Genomic DNA, 25,963 nt, shown 5'->3' on the forward strand with positions numbered 1-25,963 from the left:
GTCAACTCTATATTACCTGATAGAAACTCGGCCAAAATTTACATTTGAGAACAGTTTCTATAAGCCAAAGGCAAAGGACATCTTTTCAGCTATATTCAATTTTATACATTTTGATTGAAAGAGTACAGTTGTGATTTTAGTTGCTGAACAGAAGGTTTAACTAGGTTCTAGGTAGGGCTGAGTGAAAAAAAATAAATGATGAATAGCTCAGTTATATTGACAAGTACAGGTTTTGATAAATATTTCATTCGCTTCACATTTGGAGCTATTCAAAAAATCTCTATATTTTAATACATCACTAGCCATTTCTGCTAATATGAATATAGTTCCAATAATATTACCACTGGTTAGGCTTGGAATGACAGATCCATCGACTACAAACAAATTGTTGGTACCTATGACTTCAAAATTAAAATTAACTACACTATTTTCGTCTTCATTGGGGCCCATTTTACAAGTACCAACTGGATGATAAGAGGTAATAGTTATATGCCTCACATAACAACTCCAATATTCTCTTGAACTGAATTGATATTGTTTACATGGAGGAAATATTTGCTCATTAAAACTCGCACCTAATTTTTTCATCGCTTCAGTATTGACCAGTTTTCGTATAATTTCTAATCCTTTTATTAATATATCGACATCATGTGCATGTGTAAGATATTTTGGATCAATAAGTATTGGACTGCTAAATTTATTATCTTGGAGACGTATATTCCCTCGACTTTTGGGATGTAGAAGAACAGGTAATATTGTGGCAGTCAAAGTATTATATGGTTCGTTGAAATAACTGTTCCAAGTTTCATCTGTAATACCCAATAAGTGGCGAAGATATAAGCCGTTATCTTCTTTTAACCCTAAAGGCATAACCATCAACTGAAGATCAGGTGGATCATCATGTTTTCCTTCAGTATTAAAATAAGCTAGTATATCACATCCTACAGTTGTCCATGGACCAATACCATACCAAAAATATTCAAACAATGAACGAAATGACAGTAAATATTCAATACCAATTCCTAACGAGTGCTTAAGCAATACCAAATCAAAGCCTGTAGTCAGATGATCTTGTAGGTTTTCTCCAACTGGTAAATTTATCTTTGTTTCAATATTGACTTCATCCAAATGTTTTTTTTGACCGATTCCCGAGTGTAGTAGAATTTTTGTAGTACCAACTACACCTGCAATTTGTGAAGAAAATTAAACAATGATTAAATATTTATATCTTATGCTTTAAGAGATTTCATTGTGTACCAACCACAATTTTTTCCACAAATTCCATTTTAAAGGTGGTTTTAAAACTGCTATAAATAATGATGGAATTAATTGAATGTGTTTTTTTATTGTTGGCGTAAAATTGAAAGATTTGAACAAAACATTTAGTATATGAGTATGAGATAAGTGAGAAACAGGAATTATCTGCAATTTTGGAGTGCCCTATATTCAATTTACAAAAATTAAATTAAATATATATATATATATATATATATATATATATATATATATATATATATATTTATAAGTTTTATTTTATATATATATTTATATATATAAAGAAAGCTAAATGAATATAAGGAAAATAAAACTTATTATGTGGTCTTTATCTGAATTATAATTAATCTAATTATAAGACAAATCACAAATATAGTTCCATGCAAAGGTGATTCAATGCATTTTATATATATATTATAAATATATATATGTACTATATATATATATATAAATATATATAAATAAATATATATATATATATATATATATATTTACTGGAACCGTGTTTTTTAAAAACTAACTTTATTTTTAACATAAATTCTACCAACAACTTCATTTACAAAACTGATATTTTTTATTACAAACGTGAATTAAATAATCTTTTAGTAAACACAAACTAAGCAATTTCACAATAAAATAAGTTCTTAATCAGCACAATATACTGTCCACCTAAGGGCAATGGCGTAGGTGACACCTCCTCCTTTAGAAGGAAGCTTCTCCTGGAAGCTGGATCCCATCTTCTGTTGCCTGCGGGTGATTCTTACTTATCCTTCCTGAATGTTTCCTCTTATACAAAATCCACAAGAAGGCCAATATCAATACTGTATAAAGAAGAATAGTCCAAATACTGGGAATGTGAAAATTAGTGTTTTCCTTGAATATTGGCGTTACGAGTTGATTTGGAATATCCTTTAATTTTAACCTTTTTAAATCAATCTTCATTGGAGAAACGTGTAATTGATTTAATTTTAAATTTAATTCATTTATTACAAAAGGTTGTCCAAACGTTTTTTGTTGAAATATTAACTCTTGGTTCCTAAATATAATTTTACATGATGAATTTTCTATTAAATAAATGCCTTTAAGAGTTCTCACTTCAGTTTCTTGCTTACATTTTATGATTAATTTTTCTTCTACGGGAAATATTGCCAAAAATTGATTTATCTCCGGAATAATTTCAATGTGATTCTTAATTATTTCAATTTTTGTATATTGACAATATGTAGAATTTCCTGCTAGCAATATGTTTTCTTCGCATCCATAATTATTATTGTCTTGCAAATGGTTAGGACATTGAAAAATATTGCCGCGAGTACAAATGTCATTTAGAGGTTTAATGACATTATTTGAATTAGGTATTGTTACGTATTCTGATTCAACTTCTGTAGGTATAGGTAACATATAAAAAAGATTAAATAAAATATCATAGTTAATGGGTATCGATAATATTGTATTTGATTATTTTCTACTTTACAAACTACGTCTATGACGGCTACAAATTCAAAAATATTTTTATGTTTTAATTCAAAGGGTATTTCCGCTTGGTAGTAATAATGCACTTTTTGCAACTCTACAAATAACTCGTGAGATTTTATAATACTTGGATGTAATGTTGTAAGTTTACAGAAGGTCAAGGAATTTTCAACCGTTTCTAAAATGTCTTCATTTACATTGAATGTGATAAGAAGTTCATTGAATAACTCTTTTAAATATTTAATATTTTCCGCATTTGCTTGAAAATCTAGAATATCTCTTATCTCAAATATTTTCGTTTTTTATATTTTTTCATTATACTGAATGTCCTGAATTGTCTTTTAAAATTATCAATTATTTGGTGACTAACAGAATATTGCATTCTTATTTGATTTTGCAAGTTTTCTTGGTTTTGTTTTAAATGTTCCATAATTGAATTAATTCTTTTTCCATCTTCAGAGTCCAAGTTTCCTGTAATTGTTTTTACTATTGATCCAAGACCGTTAATTAACCCTCTCTTTGGCCTATCTAAGGTAGAATGAATATTAATGTTATTGTTGTATTGAATGATGTGGACTGTATAATTTTATTTTATAATTAAATTTTCTATTTATTTTAAATGAAACAAAGTCCCATTTATTTTCTGGAAGCAAAGCTTCTTTTATTAGAACCAAAAACGTTCTTACTTCGGTCTATATAATACACATACTCGTTCTCGTGTCGCTACATAAAAACGACAAGTAACGAAGAAAGAGAGACTGCCAGAGGCGTAGAGTAGAATGAATTTCTAAATAAAAATTAAACTAAAATTAAAACAAAATCAAACATAGCGCCGGCCTTGAAAGTACCAGCTTTCAAAAAGAAAAAAAATATACATTAAAGAAATAAACATAGCATAAAATTATATACAAGTAAAAAATAAGTACAACCAAATAACCCTTAATCGTCTATAGGTAAAACACATATCTTATTTATGGCACGTTTAGTGATACCACTGTAAGTCTTTACTGTCACTACTCTAACAAGTCCATCACTGCCTGGATGAGTCTTTACTATGCGTCCCAATTTCCAACTCATTGGAGGGGTATCATCTTCCTTTAAGAGCACCATAGATCCCACTTGGATAGAGTCAATTTGAGTACCTCGCCATTTGGGTCGCTGCTGGAGTAAGTTCAAGTAGTCCTTGGACCACCTAGTCCAAAAGTGCTGTATCATCATAGTAATGTGCTTGTATCGAGATAACTGAATTTTATGGTCAGCAGGAACAGCTGGCTCTGGAATTGTTTGAATCGCAGTACCGATTAAGAAGTGTGCTGGAGTCAAAGGCTGTAGATCATCAGGATCTTCGGTAAGAGGAAGGAGAGGACGAGAATTTAGGATGCCCTCAATTTGAGATAGAAGAGTATAAAATTCTTCATAAGTAAGGTAAGTGTTGTTAAGTACACGTTTCAAATGGTGTTTAGTAGAGCGAACTGCACGTTCCCACAATCCTCCCATATGAGGAGAGTAAGGAGGATTGAAATGCCAAGTAATCAAGTTATCGGTTATAAACTCTTGAACAACTAGAGATTGGCTTAATTTAAAATACTTTAATAAATAGATATTAGCCTTTACAAAGGTACTTGCATTATCTGAATAAATGTGCCTACATAAACCACGACGAGAAATAAATCTTTTGAATGCATTAAGGAAGCCATCAGCGGTAAGATCACTAACTAGTTCTAAGTGAGTGGCCTTGGAAGAAAAACATATAAACAAACATATATAAGACTTAATGTATTTCTTGTTACGCAGCTTGCTGTCCTTTATTAAATATGGGCCAGCATAGTCAATACCTACCGTATGAAATGGCTTTGATGGGTTAACCCTTGATGAAGGTAGTTCACCCATTTTTTGAATTAGTCCAGTAGGCTGTACTCGAAAACATTTTACACATTTTCGTAAAACTCTGCGGATAGCTTGGCGACCAGAAAGAGGCCAAAACTCATTTCGAATGGTAGCTAGTACTGTTTGAGTACCAGCGTGAAAAAGCCTTTTGTGCTCATGATTAACAATTAATTCTGTGAAATAATCCTTACAAGGTAAGATAATTTGATGCCTTTGGTTATAAAATAGATCAGATTTGTTCAGCCTGCCACCAACTCTCAATATGTTTTCGGAATCTAAGAATGGTGAAAGATGAAGCAATTTGCTTTTATGTGAAATCTGTTTTCCTGATTTGAGTTTGTCTATTTCTGGTTTAAAATTCTTGTACTGTACTGATTTTATCAAAGTACATTTAGCGATATTAATTTCTTCCAAAGTTAGTTCACCTAAATTTCTGAGTTTTACTGACTTTTTGCAATTCGATGCAAACCTAAATAAATACGCAGTCACATGCAATAAAGTTTTGTAATTAGAGTATTTAGATATTATGTCAAAATCATTGCATATCTGTGTTCCCAAGGATAAATTTATAGAAAGTTTTGTTTCTGGTAAATTTGTAATACCATTATTTGGAGCTAAAGGCCATTGGCTAGAATGCGGCAAAAAGGAGGGCCCATTCCACCACATTTTATATGAGCTAATTTCTGAAGGTTGTACTCCCCTTGATACGAAATCGGCTGGATTTTCCGAAGAAGGCACATATCTCCATTCATTGTCCATCGTTAAGCTTTGAATTTGAGATATTCTGTTAGCTACAAAAGTCTTAAGAGTACTAGGTTCCCTTTTTATTCACGCCAATGTAATTGTGGAGTCACACCAAAACATTATTTTATCAAAGGATAAATTCAACGATTCCAGTAGCCTTGAAGCTAATTGTGCGCCTAAAAGTGCTGCCATAAGCTCCAGACGGGGAAGGGTAATTGTTTTCAAAGGTGCTACCTTGGATTTTGCACAAGCTAAACTTACCTTATAGCCAATATTATTTCGGGATAAAATATAAATTACTGCTCCATAAGCGCTTGTGGAGGCATCAGTGAAACTGTGAAGTTCTAAGTCAATGGCATTATTGATTATCAGACAACGTGATATTTTTAATTTATTAATTTCACATATGTTGTCATAAAAATTTAAAAACGATTTAACATAGTAATCCGGTAAAACATCGTCCCAATCTACCTTGAGTGACCCCAATTTTTGCAGTAAAATTTTTGCCGTTATTGTCACCGGGGCGATTAATCCCAACGGATCAAAAACTTGTGATATTATAGATAGAATCGATCTTTTGGTATAAGTTTTTATACTTAATTTGTTAGCGGAATAACTAAAAACGTCCTCTAAGGAGAACCAAGAATATTTATCAAGTGTTTGATTAAATAACTGGCGTCTTCTACGCTGTCGGTTCCTGAGATTAAATCATCCATGTAGAAATTGTTTTCTATAACGTGACTTGCCTCGGGAAAATCCTTTGAATTTTCTATAGCCAGTTGCTTCAAGCATCTGGTGGCTAAAAATGAACTAGGACCTAAGCGTAAGTTACAGTATTAAGTTCATATTCTTGAACCGATTTGGACTTATCTTCTCGCCATAATATATGTTGAAATTGTCGATCCGAGGGATGTAACTTTATTTGTCGGTACATCTTCTCTATATCTGCCGTAAAGGCAATTTGGTGCTTTCTAAATCTTAACAATGTATTAAATATATCAGGTTGTATGATTGGACCCACCATCAAAATGTCGATCAGACTGATATTATTAGTTGATTTACAGGAACCATCAAAAACTACCCGTACTTTAGTAGTCAAAGAACTAGATTTTAGTACACAGTGGTGAGGTAAAATGAATTTAACTTCTGACCCTAAAGATTCGTTTACCAAAGACATATGCCCCAACTTGAAATAATCCTCCATGAATTTAGAATATTCCGTATTCAAGTAACTATTATTCAGCACCCTTTTTTCTACAGACTTCAGTCGCTTTAGTTTGGCCAAAAAAAGGTTTTTTTTTGAAAGGTAATTTAACAACAAATCGGCCATCACCTTCTCTATAAAAGTTTTTTACGAAATGCTCCTCACAATTATTTTCTTCTACTGAGTAAACGGATTGATTCGTATTAGAAACTTCCTCAATTTTCCAAAAGGACTCTAATTGTTCCTGAACGTCTATTTTAGAAAGATTACAAAATGTAGCCATTGAAGGGGCTGTAAAATTTCCTGAAATGATCCACCCCAAATGCGATTCCTGTAGAATAGGTAGCCTCTTCCCTAACTTGATTTGATTGCTTAATAAAAGTTCGTAAAATATATTACAACCAAGCAAAATGTCAATTTTAGCTGATGTATCAAAAGTAATGTCAGCCAGCAATAAATTTTTAGGAATTTTAATGTTTGAAAGATCTATATTAAACTGTGGTACCTTACCTGTAATTTGATCTATGACTAAAAATGGTAAATTTGCTTCAAATTCAGTATGAATTGATTTTATTTTTGCCTGAAAAATTTTAGAAACATTCGTAGAATTTGTTGCATTTATACCTACTACTGGAATTGAAACAGATTTATATGGTAAATTCAATGCATGTGCTAACTCGGTCGTACAAAATGAACTTTGGCTTCCGGAATCCAAAAGAGCTCTGCACCGCACTGGTTTATTATTAACATCGAAGATATCTATCAATGCAGTGGATAAAATAACACAGTTATTAAAAATACTTGTAGAACTCAAACTATTAATTTCGGATGCAGTTTCACCACTTTTGACGATTGTAGATTTAATTTCAAGTTCATTTTCGTTATTTGTTGTATTAGACAAATTTCCTTTAGTATTAAAAAATTTAGTTGCATTACTAGCTTCATTTATATGTAATAATACGTTATGTTTCTTGTTACATATGCTACAATTGTATCCTCTACAAACATTAGCAAAGTGGCCCTTTCGAAGACAATTTACGCAACCCTTTAATTTCCTTACTGAATTTAGCCTAGAGACTGCATCTAACCGCAAAAAACTTTCACAATTATAAATTAAATGATCAGATTTATTGCAATATATACAAAATTGACCTTTAGTCTGTAAAGAAGCGTGACTTAACACTTTATTCTGTTTTACATTGGTATTATTATTTATATTTTTATTTATGCTGCATCTTTCATTTAAAAAGTCAACAAATAAATCAATTTTCGGGGATTTTATTTTATGTATTTTAGTTTCCCATTCCTTACGTGTATATTTGTCAAGTTTCTCTTCTAATAAAAATAATAAAATTCTGTCCCACTCATCTACGGGTTCTTTTAGTTGCCTTAATGCTCTATAATTTAAATTGAATATGTCTAAGAAATTTCTTAAGTCAGAAAAATTTTCTTTATTGATTTTAGGCAAATCAAAAATATTTTTTAAATGGATTTTAATCAAAGATGTTGTATCCTCGTACCTGTCTTTTAACATATCCCATGCTATTTCATAATTTGAATCAGTACTTTCTAAGTCACCTATTAATTTTGCAGCTTCACCTTTTACTGCTGATTGCAAACAGAAGAATTTTTCTGTTGTAGACAAACTCGAATCATCATGAATTAGTGATTTAAATCGGTCGTGAAATGATGACCAACAATTTTCTTCACCAGAAAAAGATGGTAAGGAAATTTTTGGTAATCTTAGATTATGAGATATACCTGATCGCGGCCTAGAACTATCGACTATCAAAGATTCAATATCTGATACACCATCGTTCGTGTTCATCAAGGTTTTAGCATCATTTAGTAACTCATAAAATTTGTTTTCAAATTCTCTACGATCCTTATCAAAAACAATTTGATTTCTTTCCGTATCTTCTAAATTTTCCTCAATTTCCGATTGAATTGCTTCAAAATCGTCTAAAGATACTTTAAATCTTTCGAATCTATCGGCTACGTAAATTCTTTTTGGGGGATCTTGTCGATTTCCTTCAAAAAATTCTCAAACCTTGTAACTGATGCCTTAATAATAGACCTTTTCTTATATAAATTCTTCATTTTTTCCGACTCTGCCATTTTATTTTATTTTTATCGCGCGCCTATGGAATGAGTTTTGATTTGTTTACTAGTAATAACTTTACAGAAAAACTGCGACCCTTTTGTACTTAGCCGCTCCGCTGGCGACGTCCGAATGTTATGTCTACTTGGCTAATGAAAAAAACGGAGTATATTACTTTCTTACTAGGATCTAGGATGCAAATATTGCAAATACCTTTCTAAAGATACAACATGAATAATTCAAGATAATTTGTTGTGTATTAATCGATATTTATATTAATTGCTAATTACTTGTGAATTCATCTCGATACCTTAATATTGAATGATAATATTTGAGCAAGAAAACAAGGCAATTTTTTTATAATAAAGTAAAGAACAATACTATATTCCTATATTGAAACCAATTTTTACCTGTCTTTAAATTTACGTCAAATAAGTGTGCCTTACCGACAAGGTAATACCTATAGTTTTGTTTAACGTTAACCTGAAATATTTTATGTTGCAATTGTATTGAACTATATATTATTTACTGCAAAGCAATAATAAAAAAACTCTTCCATCAGAAATCGACGACACTATGAGGAGGAATAAATAATAAAATGGAAAGGACTTACAGGTTTCTTCTTCCTGTTGCGGTAATTTGAACGGATCTTCTTGTGCACAATACAATTTTATTTATTTATAATTTGTTAAACATCCGGCTCGAAGGACCAAAATGTTGTATTGAATGATGTGGACTGTATAATTTTATTTTGTATTTAAATTTTCTATTTATTTTAAATGAAACAAAGTCCCATTTATTTTCTGGAAGCAAAGCTTCTTTTATTAGAACCAAAAACGTTCTTACTTCGGTCTATATAATACACATACTCGTTCTCGTGTCGCTACATAAAAACGACAAGTAACGAAGAAAGAGAGACTGCCAGAGGCGTAGAGTAGAATGAATTTCTAAATAAAAATTAAACTAAAATTAAAACAAAATCAAACAGTTATCAAATTTTTCTTCTATACTATTCCTAGTGTACTCCATTATAATTACAATATTTTCTGTTTCAGAATGAAAAAATGTATTATTAGACATATTATATTTAATGTGATTATATTGTATACTTAACTTATTATATTCTACGAGTAGTGGACTTAAATTATAAAAATGAACAAAGGTATGACTGGATTTCTGCAGCTTGGCATATCCAAGATTTATGGGAAGTATTCCCAAGTTATAGGTAACATCTTTTATATTGACTGTTGCGTCTCCGGCGGTGACGAACCTAAAATAAATTTATAGGGAGTCTTTTTAGGACGTGTTATTTTTTAAAATGAATATTTTCTGAAGTATTTTTGTGTCTAGTAGCGATTTTAGCTGTTTTTAGTCGGATATTTTTGCTTTTGATTTCTTCACTTTTATATTTATTTTTGGTTTTACCTTGTGCCTGTTTATTACGTACGTACACTTTAGTGGGTATTGTATCTGGTAATTCTTCACGGCTTTTATTTGCTTTAGGGATTACTTTTGATTTATTTTCCTGTAATTTTTTATTTAAATTCGAGTATAAAATTTTCATTTTATCTTTATGATTTTGTATATAATTATTAACTACTTGTTGATCAATTTCTATATCGAAAGGTGTGTTACTGTTTATGTGTCCGGTAATTATTTCGTTTGGTTTCAATTTTGTTGCAGAATGAACGCTATTATTATAGGCTAATAATGAGTAAAGTATTTTATTTTCAATAGTCTCATTTTTAAAATCTTTTTGATTATTCAAAAGTCTGACGTGTTCAATAATCTTAGAGTGGAATCTTTCAGCAATTCCATTCGATTCTGGATGCTGAGAACTTATGAAATGAATTTTAATTTTATGCGTTTCTAATAGTTCTTTTACAACAGAATTTTTTAACTCAGTTCCATTGTCCGAAATTATTTGTTCTGGTATACAGTGGTGTGTAAAATATTTAATTAGACTACCTCTATTCCTTGTCTAGATTTTAATTCATACATTTGACCATATTTGGAAAATGAATCTATTATCGTAAGAAATTTACTATTTTCTAAGGTTATCGTGTCTAAATGCAAAATTTGGAAAGGTTTAGTGGCTGTGGGGGTAACATTTAAAAATGGTTTTATTGGTTTTCTATCATATTTGCTTAACTGGCAAACTTCACATTCGTTTATATAAGTTTGTATAGATGCTCTTTGATTTGGCCAGTAATACAAAGCTTTTAATTGATTTTCAGTTTCATCTAGTCCTTTATGATTAGTCTTAGCTTCGTGGTAATTTTGAATAACTTCTTTAATTTCATTTAAAGGAACACTATTAATTTTTTATTACATTTAACAAAGTCAATTTGAGAATCTTGAAAGTGATTTTGTAGAACAACACTGAATTTTTCATAAATTGGGTCTTCGAAATAAATAAAATATTTAGTTTTTGGTACTATTTATTCTTTCACGAAATTAATGACATCTTGCTCAAAATTGTTTTTAGATAATTGCACAACAATTCTTTGTTTATTTTCATATAGTTTCATAATAGTAGGTACGGCAGGTTCGAAATTTACTTCTGAAAATATTAATTGATTTTTACCAACATTTATCGCTGAATCTGAAATTGGTATACCAATTACAGGATTTTCCTCATTTGTATGAACAGTTATCTCTTCGTCGTCATTCTCATTATTACTTTCATTATCTGTTTCAACTATTAACGATACATTATCGTCGGGAGTTGATGAGAGTTTTTTATTAAATTTGTCCATATAAACTAATAATTTTTTAGAACATTGTGGTTCTTGTAATTCAGTTTCATTGATATTTATTTGAATTCGGGATAAACAATCGCTATTGGTATTTAAAGCACCCTTTTTGTATACGATATCATAATCATATTCCTCAAGTTTCAAGCGCCATCTAACAAGTTTTGAACTTGGATCTTTAAGTGAGAATAACCACTGGAGTGGTTTATGATCGGTAACTATTGTAAATTTTCTGCCAAAAAGATAGGGGCGGAAGTATTTGGTTGCCCAAACTAGGCAAGAAGTTTTTTCTCGATTACAGAATAGTTGCATTTTGAATCATTTAGGGTTATGCTGGCGTAAGCCACAGGTAAATCAGAGCCTATTTTGCCTTAACTTAGAACAGCACCTAAAGCATAATTGCTGGCGTCTGTGGTAAGGTTAAAGGGTTTTGTAAAATCTGGATATTGAAGTATTGGTTCATTCATCAACAGATTTTTACACATTTCAAAGCATTCGACGTAATCTGAATCGTTTACATTAATAATTGCATCTTTTTTCAGTTTAATAGTTAATGGTTTAGTTAATTTTGAAAAATCTTTTATAAATTTTCGATAATACCCTAGGAGTCCAAGGAAACCTTTTAATTGTTTTGAATTTTTTGGTATTGGAAATTTTTGAATTGCTAAAATTTTATCTGGGTTCGGTTTTACACCTTCTGGCGTGACAATATGTCCCAGATATGCTACTTCTTTTCGCAAGAATTTGCATTTATCAATTTGTAATTTAAAATTAGACTCTCTTAATCTATTGAATACTTCTTTTAAATTTGAGATGTGTTCCTGTAAACTGGTACTGAACACAATTATATCATCAAGGTACACCAAACATTTTTCGTTCTTTATACCCATTAGGATATTGTCCATGACCCTTTGAAAGGTTGCAGGAGCTCCTTTCAGACCCATGGGCATGCGCACATATTCATAGTGCCCATTTTCTACATTAAAGGCTGTTTACGGAATATGCTCCTCAGCCATTTCAATCTGATGAAAACCAGAAGCGAGATCTAATGTTGTAAAATATTGACAACGTCCAAGCTTATCTAGTAACGGCAATGGATATCGATCTCCAATTGTGATCTCATTCAGTTTTCGATAATCAACAACGAGTCGAAGCTTCGGTTTTTGAGAAGCATCTAGCTTCTTTGGGACTATCCAAATGTTGCTAGACCATGGAGAATTGGATGGTCTAATAATATCATCACTTAACATTTTTCGTATTTGATTTTGAATTTCCGTTCGGTGAATCTCAGGATACCTGTATGATTTTGAATAAATAGGTATTTCATTAGAAGTTTTAATGTGATGTTTTATTTTACTTGTGAAGGTGAGCTTCAACATGAAAAATATCACTATACTCTTGAATTAATTTTAATACAGATTGTTTCTCTTCGGAATTCATGTGTTCAGTTCTAACTTTCGAAACATCAAATTTAACATTTTCACATTAAATTTCATTAAAATTTGGGTTGAGGGTTTGTTCGTATTCATCGAATGTCTTAACACTAATAGAAGGGCTTAAATAATTACATTACCATTTTTTACATTTTCAATATTTAATTTAATTACTTGTTCACAACGTGGAGGCACTACTATACAATTCGTGGATCCAGTTTTAATGTCAAAGTAATTCAATTTAATTTGACTATAAGGATCATAAGCAAATTATTATTTAAATCGATAATTGCATTAAGTATTTTTAAATTATCCAATCCTAACAAACAATCAAAATGATCGTGAAATTTGAAAACGCAATATTCTAAATTGAGCGGTTTCCTATAATTAAACATTTTAGGGATTGGAATGAATGTGCAGAAACTTTGTTGACTGCTACCAAAGGCAGATTTTACATGGAAGGGTTTTTTGACAAAAGATTTTTTGAAATATTTCTCAGTCACTGCTGGTGTCACAAAGGATCTTGTACTACCAGTATCAATTAAAACTTTAAGATTTTGTTCTGGGAAAATTATATAGGGTAACACGCTTTCTGAATTATTTAAGTTTAACAATTCGATAATGTTTGGTTTGGTTCCGAGGCTGGTGTCTCTAAAAAATTATCGGATTCATCATTAGTGCAATCAGAATCGTCTATATTATGGAGTTCTTCCGAGATAAAATTTCTAGGTTGATTAGGATTGTGTTGGAACCTATTTTGATAATTTTGAGGTTGGGGTCTAGATGTATTTCTTGTAGACATACTCATTGGAGTTGGATTTGGAAATCTTTGGTTCTGATTGGGTTTAAAGACGTTTTGACTATTATTAGAAAAGTTTGTATTATTCCTATTAAAAGGGATATAGGAAGTTGATGGACGATTTTGCGGGTTTGGGAATTTCGATTAGTATAATGATAATTCTGCATAGAATTTTGCCTAGGAGGTGGTTGCCTATATGCCACATTATTTTGGAAAGTGGTTTTATTTTTATGTGAATTATTTTGCGTATTCAAGGATGAAAAAACATTTTTCGGATGATTATTGTGGGTCATATAAACTTAAAAATCATTTGTAAGAACATTTAAAGCAATATTCAAATTTTCTGGATTTTTCGTACGCATTAATGTGCCTAAAGGTTCTTTTAAACCGCGTAGCAATACTCTGAGAGCCAAATTTTTTAAGTAATTACCCAAAATTAAATGTTCACTAACATTAGAATGTGTCGTGAGATAAGAAATTTGAAGATTTAATAAATGTTGAATTCTATTATAAAATTCGAAAGGCGTTTCATTACCTTGTTTCATTTCTGAAAGTTCTATATTTAAAGTGTAAATATCTCTTTTGTCAGCGTAAGTATTAAGAAGTGCATCTTTTAGATTTTCCCAAGTCTTATCGTACAAGAAGAAATGTTTATGGCTGCTTCACCTTTTATTTTTGCTAAGATGCTGGACATCAAATATTCGTTTTGAAAATCCCCTACATCCACAGTATTATAAAACTTACTTACTAATTTCTCTGAAATTTCTATAAATCTAGGAAGTAATGCATTGTTTCCATCAAATTCGGGTATCATATCAAGATATTCTTTTTTTAAAATTTTATTAAAATTATTCGTAGAAAAAAGTTTTGGTGATGCTAAGTTAAATTTTATTTTAGTATTAACAGAGTTTGAGCCTGAATTTGAGTTATTTGAATCAGAATTTGAGTCAGAATCGTCAGATGTGTCAAGTAAATAATTAATATTTCCTCTATATGACATTAAAAACACTTACAGCAATAGAATGAAGATCCTTTCCATTGGCTCGGACTGCACAGGAACAACCAATATCCTCTTGATTCTTCCGGTTTCTAGCACAACACAGATCTTCTAGTTGAGTTAATCAGTTCGCCCAACTAAGAGTTCCAATAATTTAACTTTACTTGTTCGAATAGTCAATAAATCGTAAAAACGAACCGAATGTTATATGCCTTAACTTTCGATTGACTATCCTACTGACTGCGCCACTTAACTTTTAATTTACTGGAACCGTGTTTTTTAAAAAATAATTTTATTTCTAACATAAATTCTACCAACAACTTCAATTACAGGACTGATATTTTTTATTACAAACGTGAATTAAATAATCTTTTAGGGCAATGGCGTAGGTGACATATATATATATATATATATATATATATATATATATATATATATATATATATATATATATATATATATATATATATAAATTTCTTATTTCTTAGACCTGTTGATATATTAATGCATCTTAGTGTTCTTGATTTTAGGTCTCTTCTGTTTCAAAATTAGTTTTTTTGATAGTTTTTAAAAGAAAGAAAAATTTTGACGTTTCGACTTTTCTTTAAGTCTATTAAAATATTATGATAAATTGTAAATACATATATTTAGAAAATAGACTAAGACTAACGATAAAAAAAAAATAGAACTGCATTAACGAACCATGAGATATCAAAAAAACATAAATTCAATTATAAGGATTCAAAAATTCTTGAAACGGAATCTAATACACGAAAAACGGAGTTTTTAGAAATGGTTCATATTCATAAGAACGAAAAAGCTATAAATGAAAAAAAATATCTAAATAATTTAAGTAAAATTTATAGCTCTATTTTGTAAATTCTAATAAATTTAATTGATTACCGCTACATATTTGAGATGTGGAAACCAAAGAAAAAATTAATTTTTCTTATTGGAACAAAGTTCTAAGTTGTTTTTATCCTTATTTTGATATTCATGATGAAGGTGATCTATAGATCAATATAAATAAGCAAATTGTCAGTGTCAATTGTCAGTATATATAGGGTGATTCATTAAGAATGTCCAATCTCTGAACTGTAGATTCTAGACCTCAAAATATGATGATTCTGCTCAACATGCCTTATGCAAATATTGCTAGTTTTTGATATTAAGAGATCTTTACGAAAGCGGATCATAAGCATAAACATTTGCTTTAAAGTTTTTTATTTTTGTTTACAAATTTGTTATTGTTACATATTTAAGGAATAATAATTTTTTTTTATGAAAAAATTCAATTTATTGAACTTTTAGAAGCAAATAACTCGTTAACCGATTGAGTTACACGAATCAAAGAAGAGTAACTTTTTTTGTAGAATTTAACGCTTTTTAATATTTTTTTATTTAATTAACACAAACAAGTGTAACTAGCGCCCTCTATTAGGAATGTTAAATTAGAGTGCAAATTATTATTCCTCATGCCAAAAGACGTAAAATAGCCAATTTTCAAAGAGAAATTGTGAAAACAAAAAATTATTGCGAAAATCAAAATTTAAATTTTGAACGCCCCGCAATATTTGCATAAGGCATGTTGAGCAGAATCATCATATTTTGAGGTATAGAATCTACAGTTCAGAGATTGGATATTCTTAATGAATCACCTTGTATATTGAAAATGTCTTACCAGCTGACAAAATTACACCTTTGGTCGCTTTAGCAATGTGGTATTGTCCTTTATAACTATACTTAACTCCGTAAGCCTCAAAATTATTGCGCAATAATACTTTTTCAACAGTTCTACCGGTTCTTATGATTATATTGGGCTTGTTCAATTCCAACAAGGTATGCGCTGGAGTCCATCTTTGGCCATTTTTTAAAGTAACTTTTGGTAAACCAAAACCTAAAAGAAATAGATAAAACGAGAGGAAGGGGGTTTAAAATTAGACAGACAGACAAGAGGAATAATAAGCAAAACATATATATCTGTTTAGTGATATTTAAGTTACAAAACTCTACCAATGGCAGCATCAAATTCCAAATTATGTCAAAGGCATTTTTAAAAGCCACAAAGCTAGCAATTTTGTTGATTTTGGAACAAAATTAATTCTCAAGCGATACCATTCAAACAATTTTGGGAGCTTCTCTCAAAGTCCTTGAAGTTTTATAATATATCAAGTATGAGATAGAGTACTCACTTATGGCGTCTTTATTTTGCTGTTGAAAAGAACATTTCAATAAACCATTAGCTTACCTTCCATACAATTTTCAGTTTCATTTGAAATGAAGTATCCTAATTCTTTGGCAGCATTTAGAACATACTCTGGTAACTTTGACTGGAAAGTTAAGTTACTAACATAAATTGAGCCAACAGGGTTTCCTAAAAATCATAGTTAACTGTGTTAGATTGACCACATAATAATAGTGGTATCATTGTTGTAATCCACTGTTCCATTCACTAGTTATTTCTAACACTTGACCCATATCTACAGTTAATCTACATTCAAAGATTCAGAACTATACACAACATTGTTGACCAGAGATTTGACAGTTATTCTAGTGATATAACTAATGTCTCAATAGCAGTTTTTATACAAGAGTTACTCAGCAAAATCAAATCAATTCCACTTCCTATTAGTTTGCAAAAATTTTCTCCACTAAGACAATTACAGTACACACACATGTCCCGAGGTAATTTAATTTTGAAAGCACAGTCATTCAATATCAAATCAACACGGGGCATAAACCTGACTTCCTAAGAATGTAACGAAATTTAGTATGAAAGTTGTCCTCTAGAGATTAAGAAAAATATAAAAATGCCGTTTTTTCAAATATATCAAATGGTTTAAAAATAACGACTATGTAAAATTTCCCAAAATCCACCAAAAAACATAACAGACATATTTTGAAATCATCAGGTTTTCTCCTAATTGAGCTAGAGATATAAAGACTCAGTTTTAATTGATCTTTTTTTGATATTCTCAATTAGGAGAAAAGCAATGGTGATTTCAAAATATATCGGTTACATTTTTTTGGGGAGATTTTGGGAAACTTTATATAGATGTAATTCTGAAACTGTGAGATATTTAAAAAATAACCTTTTTCTTAATCTCTATGAGGACAACCTTCATACTAAATCTCATCAAATTCTGAGAGGGTCAAGTAATTTTCTTTTATTTTAGTGTATTGATTTCATATTTAATAACTAAGCAGTGAAAAGCTGAATCGTTGGAACATATGCCATACAGCCTCATCTAAGTGCCTTTACTATTCCAAAAATTTAGAATGTTATCAAAAATTTAAATTGTCACAAATCATAGTTAATGGCTTCAAAAACCTGTTGTTTGACAATTAACAATTATTTCTAATTAAGTAACCCTTACTTGTATAGATAGTCTGCTCTAGTCTCTTAAAATATGGTAAAATATCATACTCAAATGAATAGCCTTCTTTTTGTCTAAACCAAGAATTAAAATCTTCAGGATGTCCTCTTACATATAGCATATTGTTCAGCCTAGCAGTTCCTCCTACAATTTTTCCCATAGGCCATATGCTTTTCTGAAAACAAAATAAACATTTTTTGAATATTTTTAGGAATTAAAGAATGTTTTGAACTGCTAATGATATTCATAGTGAATAATACACTATCTATTACCACTATATTGTTGAATGCACATCATGATCTTCTGAGTCTAAAAGAAAACTGAACTAGTTTACATTCTATCCAAGATGATGACATGGTTATCAAAAGCAAGGGTACACCAAAAGAACTTACATTGTTATACAATGAAAAACAACTGTTTTTCTGGGCAACAGTCTTATACTGCCAATCAAAAGCTGACTTCTGCAATAACAAACCAAATGAGGGGATATCCAATAATGTATTTCCATATTTGCCAGCTTCCAATACTAAAATTCTAGCACTCTTATTCTCTGCTAATCTTCGACTTACAATAGCACCAGCAGATCCAAAACCAACTTAAACATTAAAACTAATTAAACAAGAGATAATTTGAGGGAAATATAAGTAGAGCATTACTAAAACTCTGTTTTGGATAAATTCTTTATTCACCCATGATATCCATAGTTATATTGAAAAGGCTCTAAAGTTTATTCGGCGTAACTTAATATTTCCTGTCAATTTGTTATAAATTTAAGAATATACAATACTTGAATACCATTAAAGAATCTCAAAAACAGTGAAATAAATATTAGTTACTTATTACTGACCTACAATATAGTCGAATGTTTTACTATTTTCTTTTTCTTCACAATTGTAACATAAAAATAAATCATTATACTGTAAAAAATTGATAAAAAATTCGAAGCATAGTATGCCAAGCATATATAAGAATATTAAAAAAGAATGTGTATTTACAATCATGTTAAATGAATATAACAAGCACTTATTTTTTACTTATTAAATTAATTTCTCATATTTACTGATAAAATAGTAATTTTTGATTTAAAGATTAAAAAAAATTGAATATAAGAATTTGAGGGCTTTTCTTCATTGAATATTATTATCAATACGATAGATAACCATTATATACGGGTCAATATATTCTTAATCTTATAATTTAATTAAAATTTTTCAAATTTGATTAAATTATAGGTTACATTTTTATTCATTATACAGATCACAGAACTAAATACTTTTTTCTTTGATCCTCGTTCTTCAAAATCATTGAACTAGATCTACATCTGTGATCACAAAGCTCATTCCCTAGATTTACAAAATATATTTAATAGCATTTTAAACGATTGGATAGTGAACATGTTTTACATGCCATTTTGTTTGTTAATCGCCTATACATACATATCATACGCTGGTCAAAAATATGAAACTCTTATATATCTTTTAATTAATTGATAGTGTCAAGCACAATGTTATCTATAGAAATGTGTTAACGAGATTATAACATTTAATCACAAATAAACATTCAGTCAAAGAATTAGTTCTATGTATTTAGTTCTGTGCAAATGAATGAACCTGAAGATAGCTGTTGATTTGACATATACTTAAAAAGTTGACGTAAAGAGATAAAAAGTTCTTTTCTTGTAGCTGTCCCAAGTGGCATCTTGCTTCGTAAGTTTTAAATAAAATATATTCTCTAAAAACTTAATCAATCCATATATTTTTACTAATTTTATTCTATGGAATGAATATTAATAAATGCAATTAGAACAATATTTCTAGTATTATGTGTAATATTTGATATATAATAATATTACAGCATTTTCTTTAGGTTATTTCTAAATAAATATGAACTTTGTAAAATTATTCTGCAATATTATTTTCAATATAAATTATGCCTTTTAGGTTTATCGTAACCCTATATAAGCGTAAAGATGTCGGGAGGAATTGATGTTTTAAGTCTACGAGAGGATGATGTTACCAAAATGTTGGCCGCTGGTACTCATCTCGGTACCGCAAATGTTGACTTTCAGATGGAACAGTACGTTTATAAGCGGCGTCCTGATGGTACTCGTATCATAAATTTGCGTAAAACCTGGGAGAAACTTTTGCTTGCAGCACGTGCTATAGTTGCTATTGAACATCCAGGTGAAGTGTTCGTTATTTCATCACGTTCTTATGGCCAACGTGCCGTTCTTAAATTCGCCGCTCACACCGGAGCCACCCCTATAGCCGGAAGATTTACTCCTGGTTAGTATATTTATTTCTAAATCAACATTGGTATGAATGAGTAATTGGGCTACATTCATTTTTGTGTAATTAAAAAACTTGATAATTTTTGAAGAAGAATCCAAAGAAAGTTTTTAAAGGAATATTATTTTAGCATTTGTGCTGGGGGTATTATAATAAATATTTATAGTTACCTTTGTTTCATACTAAAAGTTATTCACCCAATCAATAATTGGTGTATGGTATCCAATCAGTATTGAATTTTGTATATATTATGTCTTAAAATTGTTTAAGAAATCCTTTTGGAAGTTTTAAGCCTTCCTCTTATTATCACTTAAATATTTAATGGCAGTAAAATACTAAAGATTTCTCCAGATTCTCAGTTTTAGACCTTTAGATGAAGATCAAAGTTGGGTTAAAAAATATTTTCTCAATTAAAAATAAATAAAAATAATGATAAAAAATAAGGATATTCAATCAAGAAAATAGCAGTATGCTTAATGGTACATTTTTTAAATCTAAAGTGATATTGAGTTAATTCTCTTGTTTTCCAAATTTTTGTGGTAAATGGATTTCTTTTTATGCCACACATGTGGTATTAATGATGATAGATAACACTAAGGAACCTATGAGTAAATGATTTTACTTTGTAATTCTGATTAAAATTCAAATCAAACAAAATTTTTTAATTTGTCCAAAATAAATATTCACATTTTTTTATTAATTTTAGGTGCTTTTACTAATCAGATCCAGGCTGCTTTCAGAGAACCTCGTCTCTTGATTGTTACTGATCCAGCTTTTGACCACCAGCCAATTACTGAGGCTTCTTACGTAAACATTCCCGTTATTGCCTTGTGTAATACAGATTCACCACTTAGATTTGTTGACATTGCCATTCCTGGAAACAACAAGTCTGCACATAGTATTGGTTTACTTTGGTGGCTCTTGGCTAGAGAGGTAATTGAATTTGATATGAAAACTTTTGTGAGGTAATCAAAGTATTATAATTTAGATACTTTCACATCTTCACTAGTGATTATATTCTATTAGTAATCCCATTGCTGTGATTATAAAACAAAAATACATATATCAGCATTAATTGCTAGTAGTGAGTGACAAAATTTTTTTTTGTCATAGAATTACTAGAGTTGATTGTGAAGTACTTTAGACAGCTTTCAAAGTGGGTTTTACTGTAGTATTGTGTCCCATTATCAATTAGAACGTGATTTATCTGTAGGCCTCCAGTCATATTGATAATTTTGCTAAAAAAAGTGGAGTTTGTGAATTTAATTTGTAAAATATTGAAGTTTTGGAACAGTTACAATTTGATATGTCTTGAAAGTCCATTCTTTAATTGTAAATATGATGATTGATTGTTCCCATATTAATGATCTACCATGATTGTTAATAATTTTTCCACCTGAAGCTTCTGCAACTCTTGAAATTTATGATTTTTTTTAAAATATATTGTTTAGACTGTTAAATTTTTAGGTGCTTCGCCTTAGGGGTACCATTCCACGTGACACCAAATGGGACGTTGTTGTTGATCTATTCTTCTATCGTGAATCGGAAGAAGCTGAAAAAGAAGAACAAGCAGCGAAAGAAGCAACATCTGCTGTTGTTAAACCTGCAGAAATTGTTGCACCAGTTCATGAACCCCAAGATATGAACTGGAACGAGAGTGAACCTACTGATTATACAGCAGATATTGCTCCAGGTAATCATTTAAACTATAATTGAATGTGGACAGTGACTATGACTATTTTCTCTTACTATTTTTACATATCCTGTTCAGATGTATTTTGAACACTTATAAAAATACAATTAAACCTTTACTATCATTTTGTATCTTACTAAGGTCTAAAAGATTGAATCTCACACCATGCCCTTTCAATTAGAAATGTATCATTTTGGCTTCATTCCATTCTGGTTTTGTAGTACCCAGTTGAGAGCTTACATCTTTTCAATGACGAAGGATGTCTGTAATAGTGGAAGTCATAGCCGGTCAAACAACAGTTTGATACACATATTTTCATTTAATTAACAGGTGTATTACTGAATTTATTTCATTGGTCCATTGAAATATTTTGAGTGTCATAGATTTAGCTTACACTGTACTGGTCAATGCTGACTTGGTCGTTGCGTAACTGAGAATAAATCAAAAATTTTGTTTTGGTTTATGGAATTTTTTAATAAGTTATCTTTCCTTCAATGTTCTTTATTTATTGTTGATACTAAACTAGCTGCTTATCAACAAAGGCTCTACTTCTTCCATTTTGATAGCAACTACAATAGCAATAGCTTTGTAGATTCTGATTGTGTTAGTTAAATGTTAACCTTTTATATTTTTCAGTACCTGCTGCACCAGCTTATAACGTAGGCGCAAAACCAGATTGGGCAGCTGAAGTTGCACAAGAACAATGGCCAGGTGGAGCAACAGAAGCACCAAACTGGGCTAGTTCCTCTGAATGGAAATAAATGAGTTGGCATTGTTTGTAATGCACTGTTTTTAATAAAATTGATATCGACCAATGTATTTTTTCCTTTCATCTTCAAATGTCAAATATACAGTAGAGCTGCGGTTCTCAAACTTTTTTAGTGACGGAACCCTTTTGGAAAGCGAAATACTTGACGGAACCCTACAATAAAACAATAGTCTCTAAAAGTATATTCTTTATTAATAAGCATAATAAACGTAGAATGTAATATATACTTATTACTTACTTACATAACAAGTATAATAATAGAAATGGAAGATATTAAAAAAGAAAAAAAATAACTAATGGGAGGTATGGAACTGTTGTTTATTTTTCATTAATTGGTTGATATCAGGTTTGATAGAAGACACAGAACTCATATCAGGTTCGGCGTCCAGTCTATTCCGGTATTTTGTTTTAGTGGCTGCATAGGTTGAGAATCCTGTTTCGCACAAATATGTTGTTGGAAATGGAAGAAGAATATTCAGAGCTATTTTGGCAAGCATTGGGTATTCATCACGGATTCTGCACCAATAATCGTTGAGAGATGTCGTTTTGAACAATGACTCCATACTTTTGTCTGATGACATTTCTAAAAGAGATTCATATATCTCATTTGACATACTTTCGGGCTTTTGCCATGAATTCAGTTTCAATTCGGGAAAATACTTCTCAAAAGATTCGCGCATCGAAGTGAGATATTGGACCAATTCTTCAAATACATCATCTTGAAACATTTCTGAGTCGTTAACGCTAACAAACTCACTGAGTAACGTAAAGCTTTCTATTTCTCTCTTACTAACGCAAATAAGAAAGATATCCGCCATGAAAGACAGTCGGAACATCCAAGTTTTATCATACAAACGGTCTTTCAAATTAAAAGAAGTATCTGAAAGAAACATTTGTAACTCAACTTTAAGTTCAAATAGCCTTGTTAAAGTTTTACCCCGAGACAGCCATCGTACTTCTGTATGGAGCAGCAGTGTTTTATGTTTGCTACCATAATCTTCACACAATAATGAGAACAATCGGGACTGTAGTGGTCGTGATTTGATAAAATTAATAATTTTTACCGCTTCATCCATTACTAATTTTAGGTTTGACGGCATTTGCTTCATTGCTAGTGTTTGTCTATGCAGGAGACAATGACTGGAACCACAATTAGGTACTTTTTTTTTGTATTCGTGACACGACTCCTGCTGTTTTACCCGTCATCGCCTTGGCCCCATCTGCACAAATGTCAATGCAATCGTTCCAACAGATTATTTTCTTCAAAAAATATATTTATTTTAGTAAAAATTTCTTCTCCGGTAGTGTTTGTGGGCAACGGTGAACACATAAGCATGTCTTCTTCAAAAGAACTTTCATATGGATATCTCACGATAACCAGTAAGATAGCCACACCTGCGACATCAGTAGACTCATCCATTTGCAAGACGAATCGTGTTTTTTTGTAGACGTGTAACTAGCTCTTGTTTAACGTAGCTTGCCTGATCATGAATTCGACGTGAATCAGTATCGTTTGATAGTGGCACAGTAGAAAGATGCTTTGCAGATTTTTTATCGAGCATACATTTTGTTATGTCTAACACACATGGTTTTATTAAAATCTCAGCGATAGTGTGCGCTTCACATTCTTGTGCAATGCGATAGCTAACTAAATATGATGCCTTTGTGACCTTTTCATTGATAGTTTGGATTACTTGCATCATAGTTTTTTGACTTTCCAATAACTGTTCTTTTTTACGTACAAAAAATTCTCTATTCTTGTCTTTAGACTCGGGGTGTACAGTTTCTAAATGCCGGCGCAACTTGGCAGGTGCCACGGAACTATTAGGAAGCAGTTTACTACATAACATGCAGAGAGGTGAGCCGTTGGAATCAACAAATCCGAAACTGATATATGATTCATCATACTTCCTTTTTTCGCCTTTGAAACCGTGGAACTTGACGTCGTTGCTTCATTATCATCGATAATTGCTGTACACTCCGCGCGTACTACTTTTGAACATTCGGCTTCGTTAGAAGATGTTGTTGCAACACGTTTAACGCCTTTAAGCCAACGTTCCATTCTTCTTTATTAATAATTACTTGTCAGGTGGTGGGGTCAAATTAACGCACGATCGTTACTGAGTAGAAGAGTTTAGTCCAAAGAAGATATGTACAAAACTGATACAATCAGAATACAGCAGTAGAACAAAAAAAACTTCGTTTCTAGCAAATAGGTACTTATCGCTCCGAACGCTAATCGTCGACTGACTCGAGTGTCGAAGCGCGGTCGTCGCTTTTATAGTCCTAGCATCGATCTCGAACATTCTTAAAAATACTCGAGTCGGCGCCTTTGATAAATAAAAAGCCGAAATAAAAATAGAAATACAAAAAATGCGGTGTAAACAATCTCGACTTGTTTTGAAGTTATATAGCCGAAAGTCGCTTGTTTACAACTATAGTGTCTAATCTCAGCGGCGGCTTTATCAAAGTGACTGCGCGCTCACAAGTAGATATCGGCGGTCGGTTTTCATCAAGACAAAGGCTAAAGCGGCTTGCGGATCTCATCGGTGAGACATAAAGCATAAATAAATCACCTTAAACTTAAGTATTAAGTCTTATTCTTTTTATCTAGGCGCGTGCCGTCCTGAATAAATATTTGGGCTACTGTAGAGATATATTTTTTTAATCTTCTGACTCTCGTATTTTGTACAGGGATCGGTGTAAGTAAAGAACTTGCAATAGGTTTGCCATAAAGTTTTATTGAAGAGCGTCGTGATGTTAAACTCTCCTCGTAAAATGCACTGTTTCAAGTTAGAATGAAATTACTTTACTGTGCTGGGTGGCGACTGAGTTCTAAATTCTTGCGGAACCCTAGGGTTCCGCGGAACACACTTTGAGTATGGCGGCAGTAGAGCATTTTATTCACCTTTTTTCTTTCTTGCCAAAATACTTCATTCTTTTCAAAAAAGTACTGGACATTGGTTAATTAAATAGAATACTCATCTTAGTTTATTCTACCATGTTCAAAGTAGGGGCCTTGTATCGAGAAATTTACTGGGCATTGCAAGTTTTTCTGATTCCACGAATGAAAAGATGATATATAACAACATACCTTAGACATAGTTGTAATAAGATATATTTCACTTTTTTATTAGTCCATTTGAGGACGCATTTACAAATGATAT

General features: G+C 31.0%; 4 protein-coding genes across 4 annotated transcripts; 1 reads left to right on the top strand and 3 right to left on the bottom strand.

Annotated features, from left to right (window-relative positions):
* Positions 1-196: 196 nt before the first annotated feature.
* On the bottom strand, positions 197-19,319 carry LOC130901337 (alcohol dehydrogenase [acceptor]-like). The gene is made up of 6 exons (XM_057812644.1): positions 18,894-19,319; positions 18,439-18,641; positions 18,047-18,221; positions 16,918-17,043; positions 16,351-16,566; positions 197-1,184 (listed from the first exon to the last, which is right to left on the bottom strand). Exons 1-6 carry the CDS (start codon positions 19,045-19,047, stop codon positions 208-210), a joined length of 1,851 nt encoding a protein of 616 aa, XP_057668627.1. The 5' UTR covers positions 19,048-19,319; the 3' UTR covers positions 197-207.
* LOC130901338 (uncharacterized) lies at positions 2,627-14,890 on the bottom strand. The gene is made up of 2 exons (XM_057812645.1): positions 14,686-14,890; positions 2,627-9,954 (listed from the first exon to the last, which is right to left on the bottom strand). Exon 2 carries the CDS (start codon positions 5,392-5,394, stop codon positions 3,688-3,690), a length of 1,707 nt encoding a protein of 568 aa, XP_057668628.1. The 5' UTR covers positions 5,395-9,954; positions 14,686-14,890; the 3' UTR covers positions 2,627-3,687.
* Positions 19,320-19,640: 321 nt separating the features above from the next.
* Positions 19,641-22,842, top strand: LOC130901792 (40S ribosomal protein SA). Its single transcript, XM_057813392.1, has 5 exons — positions 19,641-19,752; positions 19,987-20,331; positions 21,041-21,267; positions 21,802-22,027; positions 22,664-22,842. The coding sequence occupies exons 2-5, from the start codon at positions 20,016-20,018 to the stop codon at positions 22,786-22,788; spliced, it is 894 nt and encodes a 297-aa protein (XP_057669375.1). The 5' UTR covers positions 19,641-19,752; positions 19,987-20,015; the 3' UTR covers positions 22,789-22,842.
* A 247-nt stretch (positions 22,843-23,089) lies between these two features.
* On the bottom strand, positions 23,090-23,905 carry LOC130900537 (zinc finger BED domain-containing protein 5-like). Its single transcript, XM_057811232.1, has one exon. It carries the CDS (start codon positions 23,903-23,905, stop codon positions 23,090-23,092), a length of 816 nt encoding a protein of 271 aa, XP_057667215.1.
* Positions 23,906-25,963: the final 2,058 nt, after the last annotated feature.

The sequence above is a fragment of the Diorhabda carinulata genome, chromosome X (assembly GCF_026250575.1).
Source record: "Diorhabda carinulata isolate Delta chromosome X, icDioCari1.1, whole genome shotgun sequence".
NCBI lineage: Eukaryota > Metazoa > Arthropoda > Insecta > Coleoptera > Chrysomelidae > Diorhabda > Diorhabda carinulata.